The 26415-nt window shown below is 34.1% G+C and overlaps 2 protein-coding genes across 2 annotated transcripts; both read left to right on the top strand.

Moving 5' to 3' along the window:
* The first annotated feature begins 85 nt into the window (after positions 1 to 85).
* Positions 86 to 3502, top strand: LOC105196753 (glucose dehydrogenase [FAD, quinone]). The gene is made up of 2 exons (XM_011162842.3): positions 86 to 2343; positions 2483 to 3502. The coding sequence occupies exons 1-2, from the start codon at positions 544 to 546 to the stop codon at positions 2618 to 2620; spliced, it is 1938 nt and encodes a 645-aa protein (XP_011161144.1). The 5' UTR covers positions 86 to 543; the 3' UTR covers positions 2621 to 3502.
* Positions 3503 to 6244: 2742 nt separating this feature from the next.
* Positions 6245 to 24838, top strand: LOC105196754. The gene is made up of 3 exons (XM_011162843.3): positions 6245 to 6476; positions 16722 to 16827; positions 21679 to 24838. Exons 1-3 carry the CDS (start codon positions 6435 to 6437, stop codon positions 22407 to 22409), a joined length of 879 nt encoding a protein of 292 aa, XP_011161145.1. The 5' UTR covers positions 6245 to 6434; the 3' UTR covers positions 22410 to 24838.
* Positions 24839 to 26415: the final 1577 nt, after the last annotated feature.

Below are 26415 nucleotides of genomic sequence, written 5' to 3'. Positions count from 1 at the left end.
CTTAGAATGAAATTATTTATTTTTAATAATTTTATAAATATTTTTAAACTTGAAAATAAAATGTTTTTAAATACATTATTTTTATGTTATTTGTTTATTCTCTCATAAATTGTGTTATTTTAACACTAAGAAATGTTAAATATCATTTGAATACAAAATGTATATTATTACAAATAATGTATAATATTTGTAATAATTAGTGGAATTGGTTGGAATTGGAACATGTTGTTGTCCTTGACATCTCGAACGAAAGTCTGAATAAATTTCGCGGTAGAACAGAAATGCCGTGCACGAGCAAGGTCGGTTATGAAATTTTATTTTGTTTCAAAACATTACGGTATTAATTATTGTTTCCTAATACCTTGACCTTTTTCTGTATTTGTGAGAGGATGAGGATCCACTTTCACAAACGTGGATCCTTGACAGTTAAGTATCGTATATAAACAGATATCGTATATAAACAGATCGTTCAAAAAGACGTTAGATTGAAAGACCGGGTCTTCCTTGAGACACATTCAACAGCCAGTGTATTTCCTCCTCGATATGTTGGTCAAGATTTTGAGATTCTTTTACTTTTTTAGTGCGGTGACCGTAATTATTCCATTTCAGTCAATCGGGCAACCGCGACCGAAACGGTACCACAGTATATATGGTAATGATGTGAGCGGACGCGAATTAACAAATATATTTGAGCTTGGTATCGGAGCCTTCAAATTTCTGCTGCAAGATCAACGTGACTTGAATGAGAAGGTGCCGGACGCGATTCTGCAATTCGGAGCCGAGTACGATTTTATAGTAATTGGCGCCGGTACGGCTGGCGCTACGATAGCTGCAAGATTAAGTGAGATACATCAGGTTGAGGTGTTACTGATCGAAGCTGGATCTTACGAGAATTTGCTGATGGACGTCCCGATTATGGCTCACATGTTGCAACTAAGCAGCGATGTTAACTGGATGTATCGAACAAAATCGTCCAATAAATATTGTCTCGGTATGAATAACAACAGTTGTAATTGGCCTAGAGGAAAAGTGATGGGCGGCAGCAGCACGCTAAACTACATGATCGCAACCAGAGGCGGCGCCGAGGATTACGATCGATGGGTTGAGATGGGAAATAAAGGCTGGGCTTATAAAGATGTTCTAGAATACTTTAAAAAACTGGAGACAATTGATATACCAGAACTGCAATCTGACACTATTTATCACGGATCTAAGGGACCGCTGCATATCTCTAAGTCGTCATTTCATACCTTATTGGCAGAGGCCTTCTTGAAAGCCGGCAAGGACCTGGGATATCCGCTGTTGGACTATAACGGGAAAAATATGATAGGATTCTCGTATTTGCAGGTCACGATTGAAAATGGCACTCGTATGAGCAGCAATAGAGCTTACCTACATCCTGCGAGAGATCGTCGCAATCTTCACATAACACGCAAAAGCACGGTGAGAAAAGTGCTGATCGATCATCGCACGAATCGGGCGATCGGCGTAGAGTTTATTAAAGATCGTCGAATTATCCAAGTGTTGGCGAGAAAAGAAGTAATTTTGTGCGCGGGTACTATCGGATCACCACAATTACTGATGCTGTCCGGCATTGGACCGGCTAAACATCTTAGCGAGCTCGGCATAAACGTTGTTCAGGACTTGCCGGTGGGTGAAAATTTGATGGATCACGTAACTTTCGGCGGGTTAACGTGGACAGTGAATGACCCGATAAGTATACGAATGCCCGAACTATTAAATCCCACTCTTCCGTATTTAGGAGATTTTCTGAAGAGGCGCTCAGGACCATATACAGTCCCGGGTGCGTGTGAGGCTCTCGCTTTTATCGACACCAAAAATCCAAAGAAACGTGACGGTTTGCCAGACATAGAACTGCTATTTATCGGTGGAGGACTTAAAGGAGATTTTGTTGTTACAAGTGTAATGGGTTTCAACAAGCAAATACGTCAGATGTGGCAGAAATATAGCAACTATCACGGTTGGAGCATATTACCGATATTGTTGAAACCGAAAAGTCGTGGACGAATAAGACTGCTAGCCAACGACATTAATGTTAAACCCGAGATTGTTCCAAATTACTTTGACGATCCAGAAGATCTTAAAACGATGATTGCTGGCATTAGAGCTGCAATAAGTGTCGGTCAGACTGAAATAATGCAGATGTTTGGTTCACAATTGACAAACGATACTTATCCGGGATGCGAAAACTACAAATATGATTCTGATGATTATTGGGAGTGTGCGATAAGAACGCTGTCTGTCACCATCTATCACTATACTGGTACTTGCAAGATGGCACCAAGAGGAGATCCAACTGCTGTTGTTGATCCCAGGTTAAAGGTATTTGTTAAATGACGCACTATAGAAGAGCACTTATTCTTAAATTTGCAACAAATATTTCAATGATCTGAATGCACACATGCACGCGCGCATACGTACATACTTTTAATTTATAATTTACAAATTTGCGTACACGTAGGTAATCGGCGTTGAGGGACTGCGAGTAGCAGATGGCTCTATCATGCCCGAGATTATATCGGGGCACACAAACATACCTATCTATATGATTGCCGAGAAGCTGGCAGATATGGTCAAGGAAGAATGGGGATACTCTTAAACAAGTAACAAACGTAATGTATCTTACCGTACTATTAAAGAGTTTTTAATCGATATAAACTACAAATTAACAATTTATTAATTAACTAACACATTTGCTGCGTAGAATCCAGTATATATTAGAACACACCTTCAAATGTAATCTACGTTTAATTAGTTTAATCAATTTCTCCAATTAATATTTAATCGCAAACTATCAATAGTGACACATTGTAATAAATTATTTTTAACATACATGAGTTTTTCTCTAAAATAGTTTTAAAAATCTTAATTTTGTTAGAATTATTATCTCTTAAATTAACAGTCAAATTTTTGCAACATTCAAAGCTACATTAATTGTCAACTTGCTCTCACTAACTAAGATGACAAAAAAGATAGAGAATTACGCAAGAGACAATAAAAATAAAACCATTCAGATAAGTTTAATTACATGACGTTTGCAATTTTATTCCGAAGACTCTTTTATTTGTCAGCTCTTTTACTTCATCATAATTAATAAATTTAACATGTCAATTTAATTATTATTATTGTATTGTGTTTTTTATTACACTTTTTACTTTGTTACAATATATTATTGAAAGGGATTAATTTATATAATTAGGTAAATTTGTAAATTGCGACTGAAGAAGACTGTGTACAGTTGAAACTAGTTTTAATATAATGTTGATTGTATATTTGGCAGATTACATTCACTTTAGTATTTAATTTCTTATTAGTTTTTGGTTCTGGTATGTTTAACTCACGGTTTTGTAAAACAAACAGGTGATGACATATATTTTACATATCTTGTTCCATACGATGTATTATTTTTCTGCATTTTTCTCAATCTTCTTTTCATCATTTACTGGTATAACCAAAAAAGTCAATATATTGAAAAAGTCAATATATCGAAACTGAGATAGATTTACAGTTAAAAAAGATTTGTGATGCTCTCGCGTGATAGCCATAAGAAAGCAGGAAACGCCGGTCGCTTATCTTGCGGTATCTCGAGATCGAGGCAGATGAAGCATTTAAATAATGTATCGAACAGGTGAAATAGCAGCTGTTCGTCCGTGTTCCTGCCCTCGACCAGAATGCGCGAACCGCTTTGTAACACCGGCAAGAAATGCTCCTTTTTAACGATGAAAGAAAGAAAAGCTCTGCAATGATTAAAATAAGTTTAATATTATTCCATTATTATATAAATGTTATTATCAAATATTTTTATATTTTTCTAATTTATATTTTTTACGACATGTGTTATGTACGTATTACTCTTTAACAATATTGCTGCAAATAAAATGACCGTTTTTTGTATTTTAAATTTTCTTTTGTACTTCATTTTTCTTTTATGTACATAACGCTAATTGTATATTATGTGAAAAGTATATGTCTCGCATGTGAACTCCTATTTATTAAAATTTACTTATTTATTAAGATATCAATTGTTGAAATTTGTGTTTAAGTCACCATGGAAAATAAAGAAATTTATTTAATTTATTTGTACATACAAGTTCCATCTCAGTGCAGCCAAGGCAATGCGAAACATTTATACTGTTTTTGGCGAAGATTCTGCCAGTGAAAGAACGATAAGGCATTGGTTCGAAAAGACTCGATCTGGAAACACAAACTTCGACAATCTACCTCGAGGGCATGCATCCTCCATCATTAACGATGCCGTTTTAAAGTTTTAAAGAACGGCATCGATGCACTTGTATCACGTTTGCAGAAGTGCATTGGATATTATCGATGGATACTATTTTGATTAGTAAAGCGAGTTTTAAGTTTGTCTAAAATTTAAATTTAAAAACCGCTATCTCTTAATTTCTCATTTGAAGCAACTTAATATATATATCAAAACTATCATGTCATAATTATAACACACATATATAATTATAAATATAATTGTTATAATTGTACTTTGTATTACAATATTTATTATCTATTATTAATCAAATCAATTAATTAGAATAATTTTTAATAAGATAGAACATTTACGACGAAGGTGGATTGAGCAACATCATTTAGACAGATGCAAATTCAAATTTGGAGCGTCGTATCACAAGCTAACAATAAGCATTAAGTGACGAGGATCAAGCGCTTTCGGGCAATTAACATTCATTACGTCGCACAGAGCAATGTGATAATGTTTGTGCCGTTCTGCATATCTCTGTGGTGATTTGCATAACATGAGACGCGCCATGCGCCTAAATATGCGTTATCGAATTTTAGTGTCATCGTAGAAGAGATGACAAAGATGTTCAGTGTGTTGTGCAATTGAGCTATTGATAATAATACTAGTAACAATACTGACTGTCTTAAGAATGTTTTCGTTATACAATATCAGTTAAAAATTATTAAAATTAAAAAGCTTTTTTGGATTATTTTTCTTTTTTCCAATGACAAAAAATTTTAGTTCTAACAGTTGCAAAAAATAAAACAACGAATAATTTGGCTTATGCAACGTAAATAACATTTTGATACAGTTTCAGGGAAATAATTTTTAAGCAAGTAAGTGGTAGTGGATCTAAATAAACTTTTGCACGAATATTTATTTAAGATTTATTAGTATTTGCAAAAAATTTAATTAAATTTGTAAATTCTAGATATGTAAAAATAAAAATGGTTTTTATTTTCAGCGATTTAATTAATTAAAAAAAAATCTATTAAAAAAATTTTTAACGCGTTTAATAACATATAATCAGGAATTGTATATACAATATTTTCTTTATTATAAAAGAATTTATATAAATTGAGAGTATATGGTCTCGGATGTACCATGTTAATATCTGGCTACGAAGAGAGCTCGAGTAAGGAAGAGAGGGTCGACGGAGGCAACGGTCGAGAGACAGAGAGGCCCAAGTGCGAGCGAGTGAGCGTGCGCTGGGGACTGTCATGGTGGCAGAATCTGCCTTCTGGCAGGAGGGTCTCGACCTGCAGCACTCGGCATTACCTGCCAGCGCGCGGGCACGGTGGCAGCTCGTGGCCAGTGTCTCCGAAGTCGCGGACACCGATGGATCGTCGGGATTACGAGTAGAGAGTGGCGAGCGGTGGCGAGCGGTACCAGAAGCGCTGCTCCGCTACCAAAAGGGCTCTTCGGCGAGGAGAAAAAAAAACGACATTGCGTTGAGATTCGCCGTGGCGGTGTCGCGCCGAGTGCAGTGTGCGTCGTCGTCGCCGTGCCGTGCGTCGGTAGGATCGTGAGCGTCGCGTAAATTCGCGGGGCAACGACGTCGTTGTACTCGCGGGTCACTCGCGGCGGCCAGGCCGTCTTTACTTCGTAATAGACTCATCGCGACGACGACGCGGCGAGGACGGTGTTGCGGCGACGTTGCGGCAGGGCAGGAGGCGCGAGCGGCCCCAGGAGAGCGCCACGTCGCGATACGATCGATCCGTCAAAAGCCGTGCGATAGTAGTAGCGGTACGCAAGCCGAGCGGCGGCGGCGGCGAACGCGCGAGAGACCGCCTGCCCGCCCGCTGGCAATGGAGGAAATGTGTTGCGTGTCGTGACGTCACTCGGAATTCCTCCTCGGTGCTGCTGCTGCTGCTGCTGCTGCTGCTGCTGCTGGAGTAAACGCTGGTCGCGAGCACTTGTCATCGTGTGCCTTCCTGTTCTCGCGTAGCGCGACACCCGCGGACCCAACGTTCTTTCGAGAGGAGAGAAAAGAGAGAGAGAGAGAGAGAGAAGGAGCGTGCGCGCGCGCGCGCATCGGCGAAACGGAGCAAGAGAGGAAAGTAAGGAGACAAATAGAGGAAAAAGGAGAGCCACGCGTGGAGCGGCGTGGAGAACGTGGGCGTTGAGTGATTGTTGTCGGTGCTAGTTTCCATCGGGAGTCATGAGAGACACGAGCGATATGATGGAGGACGCCCTGTCGGAGGTACGTAACAATACCACAGCGGTGTAACACGCGTAAATCAGCAGCGTCCGCCGTTAACGTCCTCGGTTGCTCGCTCACTCATTCGTGCACGCGCGAACTTTTAGATTTCAGACGTGTCGTACGTTTTCCGCGAACGTATCTCTCGCTTTAAACGCACGACATCGCGACACGACATTTAAATCGCTCCGGAGTAAAGGGCGATGCTGTTTGGCAGTGTCGCCTAGTACCGGGTGTTCCTCTCGCGATTGACTCGAAATCACGTTCTTCTTGTCGAAAGAATGTTCGACGAGAAGAATGAAAGCGATTGGAGAGAGATTTTATGCAGATTCCGGGATCTTCATATTTCATAATCACTAGAGAAAAAAGTGTTTAGTAGTAGTGACTATGATTGCATAGCGAAATAATTATAAGAGCTCCATTTTTATAGTTATTACCGCTATAATGTTTGTAATAGTGCCGTTATAGTTTTATCAATTATGAAAACATTTCTCTGCAAATTGTAATAATTTTTCAAATATTAAAATATTAATGGGAAACATAAAATAAACATTTCTATGTAGTATATACAATCTTAATTATGGTAAATGTAATATTTTTTTCAACATTCGCTTACTACTAATGTAATAATAATATAGCTAAAGTATTAATAAAAATTATAATTTGTATGGTAAAAATAACTACAACTACAAAGTTGGAAATAGATTTTATATGGATTTTCAGAGTTTTCATAATTACCGAGAAAAAAGCAATTAGAATTAATGACTATAATTGCATGACAAAATAATTATGATTAGAAACTCCATTTTTACGGTTATCACTGCTGTAATGTTTGTAATAATAACCTTGTTATTATTACAAACCTTGTAATAATAACCTTGTTTATAATTCTACCAACTATAAAAAATTGTTTACTCTAAATTATGATAATTTTTCAACTATAGTAAAATATAAAGATATTGATACTAAAAACAAAATAAACATATCTGTGTAATAAATGCAATTAGAGTGAATATAACTATTTTTTTAACGTTTGTCTACTATTTATGTAATAATAATAACTAAAAGCTATAATTTACATGATTAAAACATATAAATGTAAACTATATATAAATACATAGTTGGTAAATGATCATAAAATGTATTTAAATTATGCAACCATATTATAAATGTTAATTTTCTGAGGAAAGATTTTTACAATATATCTATTTTCAAATTGTGTTAAAATTATTCAAAAGTGTTTAATTTTAAGCTATTAAAATGTTTTATTTCTATTTCCGATTTCAAATACTTAAAAATAGTTTAAACGGTGTTTGCATTTAAAACACCGTACCGTTTAAGTCATTTTTATTTAAACGTTTAAAGCTGAAATCAATAAGTTTACAAGTTTTTAAAAAATGGAAACAGAAATAAAACATTTTAATATTTTAAAATTAAATATTTTTTTTGAGTGATATTACATTTTTTATGTTAATTTTTACATAATATTTACATTACTTTAAAATATAATAACTTTTTGTTAAATTAACATAAACGTTTAAATGAGCTATTTTGAAGATGCAGTATATGTATTTAGATTTAACAAAAATTTTCCACGTACACAAAACTGTTGACGATAGATTGATAAGCTGCTGTGAATGATATCTTCTCGATAGCTTCGTCAAATAGGAACTCTTTTTAATTTATCGTACAGACAACATTCTGTGACTTTGAAATATGTATACTTTATACAGTATCTATAATAATTAAATGGACTAGGGTATATATTAAAATAATAATGAAAAGGTGCTTCAACAGATTATAAATCAAATAAATAATAATGCATTTTTTAACCAAGCTAGGTTTTTAATATGTCTAAACATGTTATGACATTAATTTAAATAATAATTACACTGAAAAAAAAATTGTTAACTTGACTAAATTTTTCCACTGGATAAAATACTTCAATTCTAATTTAAGTATTTATATATTTACCTTATCTACATACATGTATATTTAACGTAAATACATAAATATTTGAACTGAAGAAATTTAATCAAGTTGAAAAATTTAGTCAAATTAATAACTTTTTTTCTTAGTGTAGTAATTACATTGTAGTTCAAAAAACAAGCTTGACTCATAAACACCTACTTTATTTTTTTTTTTAATTTTGTTTTTAAGAATTTATAATTTTTGTTTAATTTTAATTGTCTAAATAAAATAGTTTTGGTCTATATTAGATTATCTTTAGTGTCAGTATATCGAAATGTAATTTAATAAAACCAAAGCAAGAGAGGATAAATATTAAAAACGCAATGAATGATAATGTTGATTACGAAGATTTAATGAGCAAACGCAGAAAAAATTGTTTAAATGTTTACTCTGCGTTAACTAATTTAATCGCCTTAGGTAATATTAATACACGCTATTTATATCGATTAGCAAATCCGATACATTTACAGCTGTTTTTATATTATTTCTGCAATATATTTATCTCTTTTAAAATTTATATCTTTGCTTTAATTTGAATATTGATCATCAATTTGACGTTCATTGAATTCGTAATATATTTTTGCTATTCCTCGCAGAAGAGCGATATTCTCGGAAAAATTCCAATTCGCCGTCCGATAATCGTCTGTATTTACGATCGCATCGTGGAATGCATCGGGAGGCAGTAAGCGCGACGCGTTCGGCTGCCAAAGTGCACCTGCTCGAAATCGATTGCGAACAGGCGAATCGGTTTTTTATTCGTTCTCCACCGCGCTGCACGTTCGCTCGCTCGCTCGTTCGTTCGTTCGTTTTCGGCGCGATTGCAAAACGAAAATTCTTTTTTCCCCTCTCGCGATACGCGCGAGGATCGATGGGTTCGAATAATCGCGTTCTTTCTCCCTCGGTCGCTTTTCCCATCCATCCATTAGAGTGACATTTCGAGTTCTATATGGAGACGCGCGGCGACAAACGCGTAAAATTCCGTTCGGTGATTTAAATCTCCATTAAAGCGAGAAGCGCCCTCGTCGACCGTTCTCGCCCGTCGCAAATAGTTTTGATTCTATCCGCGCGATATACGCGATTTATGGCGATGTGACGGGGAGGATTGCACACGGGGAGAGCATCCTTTTCTTCCCGCTTTTCCCACCCACTCGGGCTCGCCGTCGTTTCTCAGCCTCCTCCAGTTGGGGGGTAGATGTACATTATTAATGATAAAAGGGATGCATCGATTTATACACGCGCATTACCATTATTACCCGCTTTTCATTTGATACTGTGAAATTACGTTACATCAATCCCTGCCAACAAAAATTGCTATCTTTATCGCGATGTTTCACCCCCTTTCTCTCCTCGTCCTTTGTTAAAGCGCCTATTGCCCTAATACGATTCGGATAAATGTAATTTCCTGTTTACGAATCTTAGATCCGCTTTGGATTCTAAGCTCTTCTCTTGCTTGGCATCTACTTACTTATTTATCTCCCGACTGCAATCTTCTCGCGCCGCGAGTCATCTCGCCGCGAGTTTTCTCGCTTAAAATTCTATCGGAACGACGCTGGGGCGAATTAGAATTTCAAATTGAATCCTATTGCGCGAAGGATGCGCCCTTTTCTGCAGTTAACTGCATTCTCGATGTCCGTGCTTCTTCGAAACTTTGAGAGAAAGAAAAATCCTTCGCGAGAGAAGTGCGATCTTGCATAAAATGTAGCAGTCACTCCTCCGCTGGTGCTTCACCCCGTTTCTTCGCAACTTCAACATTTGTACATATTGTATGGATGGAAGAAATTTCGAATTCGTTCAAATAATCCTCTGGAACTTCAATTATCTTTGAAAACTCCTCATCTTTCTTCTCGTTCGCAGTATTTCTCGTTGAATCTCATTCAACTTAATTTGTGGTCTTTTCCATCTTCTTGAGAATGAGAAAGATAACCTAAAGTACATTTGTTTTTACAAAGGCAAGACTTTCATATATGTATACATTTTACTGTTAATAAGTATAAATTTTGCTCAAATTAAAAAATAGGCAACTCATTAGTTTTATAAAGAAATACTGAAATACAGTGAAAATGTTTCTTTATTTTTGGCGAATAAAAACTCAATTGGCATTATGTATTAATCTCATACAGAGAACGGTTTTGATAAAGTATCTAAAAGTTTAGTTATATACAGATCTGAAAATATTGTTAGACTAACAAAATAATTATGTAGATTAATTGATGAGGTTTCTTGAGATACGTCCTGTGTTTTCCTCGAAAAGTTAACGTTGTTTTAATTCGCGATGTTCTTCGAATTTGGAATATCGGCGGCGTTATCCGTGACAATTTACACCCTTACGTCTATTCGGCAACTAATACAGATATGACTGCATCGAAGTAGTCAAACGTGTCTTTTTGCTATGTGCTATACTTATACGCCTTCGTGCATTCTGCCTGCGTTCTATTTATACCTGAAAGTCTTGATAAAGATGGAAGAGAATTCTCTTTTGCAAGAATATGATTAGAAAACGGAATTGAAAGAACTTCGGGAGAAAAACTTGCTTTCTTGAAAATTACTTTGGTTCTCTGATTATTAATCCTTCTATCTTCAATTGGAATCGCAAAGATTTAAGGATGTATGTGTCAGAGCTCAAAGTGTTATCGAAAATTAAAAAATTTCATAAATTGTTTTATTATTGCGTTTGAAAGTCTGCGTAAAGTTTGAGCATAATACTCTTATTGGATTAAAAGTTATTTAAATTTTTGTTTGCTCTAGAAAATGGCGCTTTGTATAATACTTACTTGCAAATTTCATGAGAAAGTAGCATTACAAATTACATCACATTTTTTACTAATGAAACTCTCTAATAAATATTCGTGCAGTTCATTTAGATCCATTCATTCATTTAAAAGTTATTTACTTAAAACTGCAGCAAAGTAGGGTGAATTCTCGTTACAAAGTCATTACAAGCTAAATTTTTTATTATCTTTTTTGCAGCTGGTTTCAGGGCTAAATTTTCTTGTTGATTAAAAAAAAGGAGTAAACTTAAGAAGCTTGTAGTTAGCTGATATAGCCGACACATCCTTAATGAATTTTAATTAATTTTGTTTGTTTTTTCCAAACATTTAATTTTCACACTGTAGTTGTTGTCTTGATATCCTTGAAGGATATTTTAGTAACCCGATGTGTTGTAGATTTTTGTAAGACGCAATCATACATTCGCAATCATTTGCCTTATCCGCACCTGTCTGCACCAACATGTAAACTTTATTTGCGATTTTTTATTTTTATCGCGTGTTGCGTACTATTTTGCGATGCGCATTAATTAGATGAATTGGTAATCCGTATAAGATAAACGTGATTCGATGAACCTTTTGTAAAAGAAAGATAAAAGAAAATTATGAGTAGTCGTTATTTACTTCGAGATTTGCATGCTATTTGCGAAAAACGTTTTAAATGAGAAAAATTCGCTTCTACATGGAAAAATGAGGAATTTACATTCATTTTTATTTATCAGTTTATATAATCGAATCGCATTTCCATTTATTATTTTGCTCGAATGAAAAATGCGTTTGTCCCTGGCGGCATAATACAGGATCGATCATCCGACTTATGATTTGCATTAATAGGTAGTTTTAGTAGATTTAATAGGTACTTAATTTTCAATATTTTTTGGCAGATATTAAAGGGAATAAGTTCTTTCAATTATTTTTATTATATAAAAATTAATAAAGTTAAATATAAGAGAAACGAATATTGAAAAATTTTAGTAATAAAGATTAAAACCTCATAAAATATTTTATAGATTTAAATACATAAATTTACTTCGAGTGTTATATTAAGCGCTGATCTAGTTTCTCAGGCTCACATATTTTTGTTCAGTTTTGCGACTATTTTCGTCGTAATATCATCAAACGGATTATTGTGTTCAATTATTTTGCTGTTAGTCGAGCGTGTCTGCGATTCGTTAACCAAAGTAAACTAGCATTTTACTCGCGATCGATAGCCCAAATATTACAACCGTCACGAAAGGCCTTCGGCGTATACGCTCTTGTTTGCGTGTATCAATTGTATTTAAGCATACCCTTGTTTCTTGCTGTGATGACGACATGCATTGCTAATCCGGCCGAAAATATAAAATTTTATTCCGAATCGTGAGAGATTTGCATATATTGGCTGAATACGATTTAGCTCGGTATCGACTGCCAAGCATAACTTACATCACAACTGTACCTTGTACTCGAAGTGGTCCATTCACCTTTCCGAGGCGAAAACTCGGGGACTGTGGAGAGAAGGCGGGCCCGAGATCTATTTTCGCTCCTTCGTGTATCGATTAGAGCGTACATACTTCTCGCGCTTTCGGTCATCTCGATTATGCGAAATGACGCGAACGCGACGAGATGCACGCGAATTTGCATGCGTTACTTATTGCGTCCATTTAATCGCAGAAGTTTAAGCACGAGAAATATCAGCGACAAAGATATTATCGGCTTTCGTGTTTGTTACATTTTAACCTTCTACGGTTTCAGTTCCGTCGATCTTTCGATTATCTTCACGACGATCGACTTAGGAAGCAGCCACAACGGCGGAAATTTACAATAATCTCTCGTTTGCATATCGATCCACATCGAGCGGTCGGGCTTGCTCCTAATTTGGCAGCAAAAACATTGTGATGGAGATCAGTTCATTTCCATATCAAAGTAATTAGTTATAGCTAGAGTCTGCGAGTGTATCGATTCCGGTTATGGTGATCATTAAGGCAATTTTTCTTAATGGCGATAATTAGTACGTGACGAAACAAAACAAAATCGGTCATCGCACTTTTTAATATTTTTAAAGAAGTATTACTCAATTTTTAAAATAATGAGAAATTATGAAAAAATTATAGATTGTTCTATATTGCATTAAAAAGTAATAAACAAAGTTTGGCGATTTTCTATCTGGATTAAAAATTATTTTAATAAGAAGTAGTATGTTTTCATCTATTAATATGCTCTAATGGAAATCGACATAAAGTATATAAATCAGAATATGTGACTTCTTAGAGACGTCTAAAAGACGTGTGTTACAAATATTTTTGCAAAGAATGTCGTATATCTCAATTTTGTGTGACTATGTGTTGTTTAGGAATGTATGATATTAAAACTTATGACAAAAAAAAATATTGAAGATACAATGAGAAAATTTTCATTTTTTTTAAAACAAGTTTATTAAGTATTTAAGATTATTTAAGTCAATTTTCAATATAAGTAAATAAAGTTTACTAAAATTTGATATATCTTGCTACGTATTGTACTTTTTTAAATATTAACATATGAGCTGTTTTAAATATTTTTGATTTAATTAATATTTACAAAATAATTTTGGCATTCATGTTTTATTTTCTTGAAGTTAGATTTATGCCATATTAAAAATTTTTCATCGAGAATATTATACAAATGAAAAATGTTGACAAATGAAAGAAATAAACTATAAAATTGTTAAATATAAATACTGATATTATTAGATCGAGTAGTTTTGCATACACACGCGCACACATACACACACATATGTATAATTTATTTTTTATACAAACAGTACAAATATTGACACATCTTCAATTCTAGTCATTTTTTGCATAGACTGTACGAATGACACATTCTTAATAGCGTTTCCGATTGCAGTCTTAGAATAAATGAATGTAAAATACTTACATTGTCTTAAATGAATGATTAAAGTTGCCTTAAATCAATGTAAATTACTTGTGTAATACATATTGATTTATACGAATCAATAATTTATCCATAACAATAATATTATAAATTGAAGCTATTATTTTGTCGGAAATATTATAAATGTACATTATTTATACTTCACAATATTACTTATATTTTTTCTTTTTTTTTTAAGACAAAGAGAATGTATAAAATTAATATTAATAACTTCACAAAACTCATGAATCTATCGCATATTTGGTATATTTTTTACTGTTTTTTTTTGCCTTATCTCATTTCGTTCTTCTTTACTAAGAATACAAAAGGTTAAAATAAAATAATAACTTCAGTTTATGAAATTGTCATTAATAAATAAATTATCGGTTTCTATCTACAAATCAATATGTATTAAATAAAGTTGTACTTTTGTTTATTTTAAGATGGATTGCAATCGGTAACGCTCATATTAGAAACACATAACACATAAAATACTTACGTTGGAAAAAATGTGTTGAAATGTTTCATTCGATAATATAAATATAGTCTAAAGTATTGTTAATATCATGTTAAATTCAAATGTAATGATATATTTTATTTTAAAATAATTTATTAAAAATTAAATTTAATAAATAACGCGAATAAAAAAATTTTTTAATTTATTACATATTAGAAGCATTTACTTTACTAAAAGACAACTTAGATGAAGATTGCGATCGTTATAACTGTCATTATGTCAAAAAGTTATCTGATCGGGAAATTATCTGATCCATATCTTTACTATCGATCGTCCGTTACGTTTCTTTCTCTCTTATTTCGCGCGGTGCAATTTCCGTTCTTAAATTCTCGTCATGACCGGCGGCATGATCATTTTAACCCATTCGCAAACTTTCTCCGCGTTCTCGCTTTCACCGATTCAAGGGAATTCGTATTGGCGTGGCGACATTCGAATGTTAAGTTTGATTTTTATAATTTACCAGGAAAGCCTTTCTAAAATTTTCTAACACTTTAGTTATAAATTTCATTTTAAACTGACGTCTTCAAGATCTAGACGGGCAGCAGAAATGCCTTTTCCACATTTTCACACAAAGTACAATAGAATGCAACACAATGACTTGTCTTAGTCTGTGGCTCTTTTGTGGTTCTTCGTTTGTCTTTTATTTATTGCCAGTCATTGTGTTACTCATAAAATACTATTTACACGCTTGCTGGAACTAACAGCTCTTCCTGTTTTAGCTTTTGTGCTGAAAGCAATAAATTTTCAAAATTTTGCAAAGAAGTAAGGCTACTCGTAAAACTAACTTTTTAGCCAATTGATAGCAAAGTCTTTAAGGAAGGATTGAATATTGTTATTTTAATCAGATGTCGGAATTTCTATTATGTGTACGCGTCATATAAAAAAATAGGTGAAAGTATTGGTGATTTTCTATTGTTAATCCGTTCACAGTTGGAAAATGTACCATGTGTAGAGCTGCGAGTGAATTGAAACAAGTGTAGGATTGGCAAATCATTCAAATTAACGCGAACACATCAATTAACAATTGAAAACATGACGTAACGAAGATTGTAAACGTTATATTTACCAGAATATCTATGAGGAAACAGATTTATAATAAAAAAAAGAGAGAAGAAAAAGGAAAAGATATATAATATTAACAATATAAAGTAACACAAATATAAAATAATACACAGATATATTTAAATTAAAATTTATTTTATTATTATTTTGCAAATTTTATTTCCAACATATATTAAGGAATAAAGAAAATAACATCAAATAAATTATTTCATTTTGTAAGTTTGTAAAAGAACTTTGTAATTTACAACTGATAATTGTGACATCAAAGGACTTGTCATCGAGAGAAATTGTTGAGATCCCTATAGGCGGTCATATTATCAGTAATTGTTTCAGAGAAAGCTTTTCTCGATCGAAGAAATTGCGCTAACAGCGCTTCCTTGCGAATTACTAAATTTAGCGGCAAATTGATGGCTCGGAGATAATTTCGAGTGTCATTAAGATATAGCGTTGAATAAAAATTATATAAATAACGGCATTAAATCGGCATTACTTTACCATAATAATTCTGTTACAAAATGCAGTAATTTACAACATTTAATTTCACAACGTCAAATTCTTGTCTGAAATTGACTGTTGAATTTTGAAAACTTTTTGGAAACTTTTAAATAAAATTTTAATCCGGTTGTTACGATTTACTATTATATTCTGTCATGTGTTTATGTTCATCAATTATATTTAATTTACATTTATAACATTTTGTCATGTTATTTAATATGAACGTAACTCACACGAATTTTAATTAAATTCCATGCGCTTTAATTGTGATATACGCGTACTGTTTAAGTCGCGAATATGCTTGTTTTAGCGAAACAGCGATATTTGACAATTTACGTATAACTTTTCATTACACTATCAATTTTGCTTTAGGTAATTTAGCTTCGATCAAATTTATTTAGTTATTAATTTTCTCTCAGTTGAAAATGATTAAACGTGTCACAAACCAAAAATAGATTTTTTATTTATTTTTATTTAATTTTAAGCTTGATATTTGTAGCATATTTCATTTGAATAGATTTTTCTTTATATTATTTTGTACAGGATACAATGATGGACTGTGGAGGGGATAGCGGAGAAGATAGCGGAGGATTGGAGGACTTTGTCAACTTAGCCACTGACATCACGGATAATTCACGTACAATACGAGGTAATTTATTTCTTGTACTTTTATATAAACACTTGACATTATAAATATCTGTGTCTAGACAGACAATTGCACAATTGTAAAAACATAACCCATTAAAAATGTAAATAATTTAAAAAATTCAGTATTTGAAACAGCCGATATTTTTATTTCTCTGTTTTGTATGAACGACAATAAAATATAATACATAATACACAGTGGCTCTTATAAAATACTTATAAAATGTGAATTTCAAATGAGAACATGATAATAAGTATGTTTGCTCATTGCGTTAAAATTTCAAATGTGATAGTTTCTAATTGTACACATTATTATATAATTAAACGATAAAATTACGATATTTTTGTTACTTTTTCTTATAGCTTTGTCATCTATTTTCGTGAAATTGTTTTCCGAGATAACGAATAAATTGAAGTTAACCTATGAACATAGTAAATTTGGCCTCTCTTTAAGATTTAAACTGAAGTGGATATATTTTACGACATCATATATAAGGGCGTGCTTCCCTAGCAAGAGAGAGGTTCTCGCGCTCTAGAAAATTCTTACTGTGCCGTGTTGAAAAACATCATCGTTTCCTATAATAATGTTAAACCCTGTCGTTTTCTTTTAACGACTTTTTTGAGCGTGAGAATAGCTGTACTATTTTTTGTTTCTTTCTATTTGTTATACTCTAGAGTTATCGTGCAAATGTTCTGAACAAGATTATGATAATAAGCTTGTAAATAGGTTTTTATTTTAGTTTTGTTTAATCTTAAATGGTTTGTTATAATATAAATAATGTTAGCATATTTTAAAAGTAAAGTATAAATTTTACTGCAATTGGTTTTTTTTTTAAAGAAGCCTTCACATATCATATTTTTCACTTTCATGTGTAAAACAGCTTGTTTCTTTATTTGGATAACAACCATCTTAATTAGTTTGCTGAATAGAGAGATTTTCAAGGCGATAAAATGATTCACCAGAAAGCGCAATATTCGAGTCGCTTCGATTAAAACTTTTAATAAGGTGCAAATGATGTAGATACCTTCTCTGTAATAGCGCAACACTGCGAAACTTTGTACTCGTATTTATTCGTAAAACGATACGCGCGAGTGAGCCATTAAAATTTATTAGGTCGACGTCATTAATCACGGAATATAAGTCAGGCACTGCTCGCTATGAGAATAGCTTTGCGTTGCCGTTTATACTGTAGTTCGGCCGATCTTCCCCTGAAATATGAATTCTCTATGCTAATGTCGGCTTTCTGTGTACGTACAGCTACAAGAATTTCTATTCGCCAACAAGAATTATAGCCCTCCTTCGCCGGAGCAATTTCAGGCGATATCACTAAACGGTATATATTATGACGCAACTCCAAAATACGCTTAAACAAATTTACGGTAGTCACGATGACGTCGATTGATTAACCGCGATAAAAGTTGATTTATAATTTAAAGAATATGCTACATCATTATTCACGATCAAGAATAATAATTTTATAGTCACGTTATCGTAAATCATTCGCGTGGAGAAAACACAAATAATTCTGTTATTTAAAGATAATTTCACCTACGTCGAAAACAACAATAAATATTTTGTATACGGTTAAATTAAATATATTTTATAAATTTTAAACAGAGCAGATGCACATCTTGTACACGCGATAAGTTATTACAATAATCGATGCACATTATTGACCTATAATGTCATAGTAGTATTTTCCAAGTAACATTCGATTGTCACAATAAGATCAAGATGATGTCATCTTGACTGACAAGGAAAGATTCCTAACTCAAAAATTCAAAACATTATGAAACTTTGTCAATACACAGACTAAACTATTTTTTGCTGTCCAAATTCCATCTAAAAGGGTGAAATTAACTAAAAATTGACCTACTTTTCCTTTTTGTTTTATTATTAAATAATTACGTTTTTAGGTATATTTTCTAATCGATAAATCTTATTAACTTTTTTCATTCTGAATTAATTCTATTTGAAAAAATTTTTTTTTCTATTTATTATTATTCCTAATAGTATAGGATGATACCCCCTTTTTTCATAATTTTCTATTAACGGTTTTGGAGAAATCAAAATATTGTTGTTCAAATATTGATAATTTTTTACATAATATTTATATTACTTTTTTACATATTTGTCTTGTATTAAATTAACATAAAAATTTGATTGGACCGTTTAGGGCATACGATATATATTACATTTAACATAAATTTTTTTAACTTTGCATTATCAAAATTTTATAATTTTTTTTGTTTTTTTAAATTTCAAAAACCTTTCTTTGTGAGACTTGAGAAAAATTTCTGATTGAAATGTATCGACTAAATTTTACATCACTGATATTTTTTTGCATATTATTTGTTCCCTATCTGCATTTTTTGCTGTCTACGCGTATCTTTTGACTAGAAACAAACGGTACGAAAGAAATCTACGTTCGTTAGGTGTCTTTCAGTCCCTTTAAATTGTCGCTTAACCTAACCCAACCCGATTCAAACCTCACTACGTCTCGTAGACTGTAGGAACAGGACATTTAAATACGGGTATCCCTGTGGGAACGTCCGGCACAGAGAGTCGCATTGATCCTCCTTCCTAAGAGGGAAACAGAAAGAGATGCCCGAAAAAAAGAAGAATCAACGAACTCGCTCCCGCGACTGGTCCAGACTTTTCTATTATCGTCAAGAAAAAAAAGAACAAGTACGGCGCGGGTTGTAATATGTACTCGTCTGTTTGAAAAACGTCGATTGTGACGTCGAGAAAAGATATAGAAATAATGAAGACATTAAATTGAGTAGATAATTTATTTAAAAACTTATACTTTCTTTTTCGATCTTTTTCGATTGTCGTTTACGTTAATATAAATTGCTATTAAAATAATTGATTCACGTATGTTTTATTTTTTGCAATTAGATTATCCTTTTTGACATGACATTTTTTTCCCATGATCGCGTGGCAAGTACCTTTATTATTTCAATGTTTAATTCGGAACATTGATTAAATCAATCGTAGTGTTTTTTCATATATATTTTAAAATTGAATTAAGTTTCTCGAAATATACTTCTTTATCCGTGTTATCCTTTACTGGGTAACTTTTATAATTGCAACGTTAATTATCCAAGTCATTAAAATTTTCTATCTGAAGCCTGTGGTCGAGCTTAATCAATCGCCTCTTTTTGATCGAAATCGCTCCCGTTCCCAGGAACAGGTATCTCGAAGTTACCCTCGCCGGAGAGAAACGACCTTTCCGCTCTCGCGATGGTGTGTGAACGACGAGTGGTACACACACACATGCACACGTACGGTACCGATGCATCGAATCACATTATGACACGCCACACACGGACGAGGGAGATGAGAAAGAGGAGAGAGACTCGTGCGAAATCGGCGATTCGCAGAGCGGATGCGACAGGGTGTGGGTTTCGGGCGACAGGTAGTTCCCGTGGGACGTTTATGGGGCAGGATTCCCACAGGACCGCAAAACCGGGCCGTCGGCCTCATTGCGGCGGGCTACTCATCGAATCGCGGTCCGGTTGTTACAATAATGCACTCTCCCGGTCATTGTCGTCGATTCAACGCGAGAGCCCGCCGCGCCTTTATCACGCGCGATGCATCTGCGAAGTCTCGTCTTTTTCGGGAGAATCTCAATACGGGCATCCGGGGACTTAACGAGGTTCACGGTGGATTATCATTCTCTGAATCAACTTCTTTATTCGTCTGCGAAATATTTCTGATATACACTGTTAAAGTCGTAATGTCAAATTGTATCCAATTTGAGTTATTCTTAAATTACTTCTATATTGCTTACTCAATATGTCGTTAATTTAACTAAAACAATGAAATTTAACAATTTAACTAAATGTATTTTAAAAATTTGATTCAATATTAGTTTATTATTTATTAGGTGCATACGTTAATATGCATTAATATTTCTTCAATCATTTAATATTTGGTTAAAATTATTTAATCAAATATTTATATCTTATAATCTATACTTTTTCAAATTTTAAACTAATTGTAAGTTCTATCATTTATTTTATCTATTTTAGTCATTTGAATCAATGCAATCGCATGTTTTCTATATAAATTATAGGTAAATTCATTGTAAACTAAAATGTCAAGTTAACAACTTTTTTCTCAATTTAAGTCATTAACATTTAACAGTATACTCTCTAAATCTCGTAAAATGAAACGTCTGAAAGAGTACAAATTGAGCTTGCGCAATTTTTCGAATGATTTATCACTATAATAAGAGTCAAGATTTATTTCTACAAAATTTAGAGAGTACACTGAGAAAAAGACACTTAAAAATTTATTTATAGAATATAAATTTATTTCACTGAAAAAAAATTTTTATTCAAGCAGGATAATATTTTATTTCTAACAAATAAATCAATTAATAAGAAAAATGAGATATATTTAACAGAAATGTATATTTCGTCATCACACTAAATCAAATTTTTTTTATAACCAATCAAAGAAAACGTCGTAATATTTGCCACTACTCATACTTCAACTTTTTTTCTCAGTGTACATCTGACATTTTTAACTTTTTCCTTGATAAAAGTTCTTTGATATAACTGATCAAAAAATCGGAGATTACAAATTCTTGAAGTTTGATACAAAAGTAAAATAAAATTTTAAAAGAGCGTAATTTGAATCTTATCATTGACATATCAGTTATTAATTTTGAATTTCGATTTTATCTTATATGTAGATTAGAAGAATTGCTTCATTAGTTTCATTTAACGGATACCTTTGAGGAATCGATCTTTGTTAAAAAATCGTCGAGTCCTTTGGGTTTCATTTCTTCGAGTCCATCTTCTCGCAATAACAGATAATCTAGGCCGTTTGCAACCTGCGTAGATGCCGCCGAACGGTTACTGACCTTGTTAGGCATGGACGAAGACGATGAGGATCTTCAGTCGTCGGAAGAGGACGAGGGTGTTGAGGTGGACATCGACGAGTTCGAGGAAGATGACGAGGAAACGGATAATACCGAATTGCTGCATCAACTTGCCGCCTCCCTAGCCCAGGAACTCAAGTACTCCCAGAAACAATCCTCGAGCAACAGAGTGGCGTATCAAGATCAAAGTACGATGCGCAACGTGGAGATGCTGCAGGATACGAGTTATCTCGGCCGCGGTTGCCTTCAGGACCAAGTGGACCATTCAAAAACATCCGTTCGTCAAAATGATTTCGGTCACGATCTCGACTTTTTCGACGACCTCGATGAGCAAAACGCGAATTTCACAAAGTTTACAAACTTCGGGAACTTTTGTCAGGAAGCGCATGGTCGAACCTTCGATTCTTCGAGCTTAGATCACCGCCTGTGGTCGAACGATTCAGCGTCCACGCAGGCTGGAAAGTCCTTCGGCAGCCAACAGGAGCGGAATCCCGATTCCTGGACGGCAGGATGGGACGCTTGCGCCACCGAGGCTGTCCGATATCTCGTCGAAGACGAGGGCCTACCGCTTCATCATCCCACTGTTATCGCCATGAAGAATCACTTAGATCTGCAGAGGGAGAGAGCGTTCACTCAATACACCGAGTATACGGACGCCAAGTCGCAGGACATGAGTCTGCTTCTGGATTGATGAGGCTTCAACATTAAGGTAGAGAGCGATTAAATTTATTACTTATGCGACGTATCTCGTTAAAGAATTTTCGAGAGAGAAATCTGAGGTAAATTAATCTTATTATTTAAAATAAAGCGAGCATAAGGACGTGGCGTGTTGTGTAATCGTTTGCGCAAGACAATTCGCTTTCTTACATTTTTCTCCTTCATCCGTTGGAAGGAAAATTTTAATTTTTTTCAGTTATAAAGATTTATTTAACATCGTAAATAATTCGATTATTATCCGCCCTCCTTGATTTTTCTATCTTTCTACATTGCTGAGAATTGATTAATTGGATATAGTTATTAATTCGATATATCATTATTTTTGTTGAAACATTGCGTTGATTGTTAGACATACGTTCAGACTGAAGCGTCAGTTTGACGCTTACTCGCAGACGCTGCGAGTCTGTTTTCACCTTTCGACCTTATAATTTCGAATAATGAGCGTTCATACGCTGGATCGATATGGACGCTTTCTTTTTGTAACGAAATGTTGAAAATATTAAAATTCATCAACAAACGTCTTAAATCAATTAAGATGTCTCTTTTTCTATTTTTGTTTTCAAAAAGATGATAGTTAATTCCTAACGATACTTCCCGAGAAGACGGCTTCGGGCATCATTAAAAAAAAATACTTCTAGCAGTTAGAATCATCGAACTGTAGAGAAACACGTCCGGCAAATCACAACTAGAATTATCTTAAAACAAATTCCTAGGTTAATCTATCATAACTAAAAAAAGTGATCGAAAAAAAGTTAAACTACGATAAGCGGGATAACAGAGAAAAGAAAACGTTAAGTACTTGATACGTGAAAGAAGTGAGATAAGTATCGGTGATCGCCGACAGAATATTGCAAAATATCGTTTTTGGTTGTTACGGGAAGTGAATTTTTACATTTTCGAAATTACTTTTATATAATAAAAATAATAAGAAAAAAGAGACAACTATAATTATTTATAAATTATGTTTACAAATAATTTTTTTTTAAGCGATTTAAGAAATCGATTTTTTTTTTTTAATTGTTGCACGTTCTGCCGGCGATTATGCGCGAAACGATTTTTTAGTCGGATCGTATACGAAGAAATTGGTTACAGTGTCGACAATAGGAAAGAGAAACGTTTTAGCCCCGAAAATATTGTATATAATTCGGATTAGGCGAGAGACGACGAGAGCTCAGAGATTTAGATAGGAACTTATTCGGTCGTAGATTAGCGAATATTTATTTGTGAAAGAAAGACGGCATGGAAGAGGTCTCCGATGAGTCATTTAATTCAGATGCTCTGACGCGTGTTTTTCTTCTTAATACGTAAACCCTCGCGTGAGGTTCAAACTGACGCAAGCTGTAAATTTACCAACTAGATAAATACATTACGTAACAAAATATTTTCAAATATACGTATTTCTTTTAATGTCTAACGTTTGAAAATTATTATTTTATCTTTAAAATTTTTGAGCGAGTCTCAATTTATAATTACTTGTAAACAAAAAGAAACTAAAAACAGTTAAAAAATGTCGCCATTGCTAACGGACTAACAACGTTAATGGTATCATAATATGGGTGGTTTGGTTTAGAGTAATGCTGTGTTTAAATAATAACGCATGTTGGCCATCTGCGAAAGCTCATCGTGAGACCTCAGAAATTTCCATCTTAATCGTTATTTAGATCGTACGATCGCGTCATTTCTCATGTATGAGAAATTGATCAGGATCGTGCATCGATTGCAGCGTAAACGTTGAATCGATCCTGCGTTAATAAAAAGAGCGAAAGCAAATTGAAACGACATAAATGAAACTGATCGTCGCCAGTGATTCAGGATCGACGATCGACCTCGATCGTGCGTCACTTGTCGAAGAATCTTCAAAGAGACTTTACGTCGTGATCGATCGAATGCGAAGGATCGAGATACGACTGTGAAGTGGATACTGCGAAGAAACTTTTAAGATATTTTTTTTTCCTCGCGCGAGATTTTTCTTTTCACGGGAAGTAGTCGTATGCTCTTCCCACGCGACCGAATAGTAAGCTGTACATATGTATGATATCGTTTTAACTTATACACGACTATTGTTACTTTTACAATAAAGCTCTGTAGATAACATTGACCAGTAAATAAACGACCGCTAAATTAATTAAGCCCGTCGTCTCGTTCTCGTCATCCCAGTCCTTAAACTTAAACTTGGCCGAATCGTTCATTAAGCGTTCATTAAGCGCCGCGAAAACTGTACTTATTAGACATTTACTAGAAATCTGATTTGAATTACTTTTCAATCGGATTTTAACGAATCAAATCAGGGGCACAATTTGAAATTTATTTAAAATTTTGTCACACCGAACATTGTGTGTATGTCGCGTTCACATGATGATATAAATGTAACATTTTTATAATAAAATGGCAAGTTTTTAATAAGATGTTCGTCAAGCGAATAAACCAATTTTACTATTTTTTTTTTGTCATCAGTCAACTGGTCAGAGAAATTTCGTTTTCAATTTGTCGCAAATGCGACACGTTGTATATATAATAAATGTATTGTGTAAGTTTTGGAATATGTTTGAAAATGTTAACCAGTAAGTGCAGTAAAAAAGAAAACTAGACTTGACAAGTAAAGTTGAAAAAAGCTGTTTAGTTCATCGGACGTTCCCAACGTACCAACGGCCCGCGACATCATGTGTGATGGGACTTGTGGAAGGGAACATACGCGAACGAAGAAACGGTTGTGGATCTGGCACGCGACTAGCTTGAAAGGAATCGCGCGCCGTGCACCTCTATCGGGGTCGTCCGTCGAGGAGGGATCTCTCTACGCCAATGGGGCATCTGGTGTCGGTTCGTAGCACATGCCATGCATCTGCTCCGTCGAGGTACTTTTGTTGTCTTCGACGTTCGCGTCCAGCGAAAATAAGTCGGGACAGCAGCTCGCTGACTGCTGTTACCAAGAGAATCTATGAGCTTTCTTTCTTACGCGTCTCGCAATCCACGAAACGCGTTCGCCGACCTCCTGTCTGTCTCGCAATCCTATGATTACTGGTGGATTTGTTCGAGAAAGACAACTTGATACCCCAAGAAGAGACATAACGATGGGGTACAGTACTTTTTAAATTAAAACTTATTGATTCGCAGTGCTATATGTCTGTGATTGTCACACTGAAGAACGATTTTATTGGACTATCTAAAAATTAGCTAGATGCAGATCTGAAAATAATTTTGTTAGGTTATCAAAATAAATATGAATAAAGTTTAAGATGAGCAATGCTATAAAATAAATTCTTCTCTTTAAATCGGAATCAGTAAATTCTTATTGATGTCAGCGCTATACTTGTAACTATTACAGTGATTGATGCTGTCTTTTATTGGTAATACACTGATAAGTGAGAGTACCCTTCCTCGCCCTTTTGATCGTAATCTCTAATAGACAGAGAATAATCACTGATGACCACAGTTATAAATAAAGCACTGCAAATCAGTGAATGATGTTTAATACGGATGATCAGATTCTGATAAAGAGTAGCAACTAGTAGTTTGAGCATCTTATAATTATTTTAATGGTCTATATAACAAAAGTATGTTCGTATCCAGCTAAATTTTTAGATTTTTTTTGCGAAACTGTGATTCCAATTAAGATGGGAATATTCTCATTGATCGATCAGTGTACGTATTATCACTAAGACACTGCATATGTATATCACTGATTGATATAGTTACAAGCATAGCACTGAAATCAGTAGGATTTCACTGATTCCGATTTCGAGAGTGGATGAACCGACGGATATGTCAAGAGATATTGTAGAGTAATTTAATTATTGCGCTAGTTTGTTTCTTAGATGCCAGTTTGTTTCTTAATTGAAATGTTCAAACGTTAGTTTCATTATAGTTGCAATAAATATTGAATATGTGTTACGATGCGGTCCACACTGTATACTGTCAAAGATTACTCCCCTTTCGTCTCCACCGTGGAACATCCTGCTATTCGAGATAAAGCATGCGGTTTT

This window comes from Solenopsis invicta, chromosome 2, assembly GCF_016802725.1.
Source record: "Solenopsis invicta isolate M01_SB chromosome 2, UNIL_Sinv_3.0, whole genome shotgun sequence".
NCBI classification, from domain to species: domain Eukaryota; kingdom Metazoa; phylum Arthropoda; class Insecta; order Hymenoptera; family Formicidae; genus Solenopsis; species Solenopsis invicta.
The sequence above is the reverse complement of the archived record's forward strand: the minus strand, read 5'-3'. Positions and strand labels throughout refer to the sequence as shown.

Bases quoted from the DNA above. Each gene is read 5' to 3' on its own strand.
- LOC105196753 (XM_011162842.3), top strand. From the start codon at position 544: ATGTTGGTCAAGATTTTGAGATTCTTTTACTTTTTTAGTGCGGTGACC. The intron at 2,344-2,482 runs GTATTTGTTAAA...GCGTACACGTAG, and splicing joins TTGTTGATCCCAGGTTAAAG to GTAATCGGCGTTGAGGGACT.
- LOC105196754 (XM_011162843.3), top strand. From the start codon at position 6,435: ATGAGAGACACGAGCGATATGATGGAGGACGCCCTGTCGGAG. The intron at 6,477-16,721 runs GTACGTAACAAT...TATTTTGTACAG, and splicing joins TGGAGGACGCCCTGTCGGAG to GATACAATGATGGACTGTGG. The intron at 16,828-21,678 runs GTAATTTATTTC...CAACCTGCGTAG, and splicing joins TAATTCACGTACAATACGAG to ATGCCGCCGAACGGTTACTG.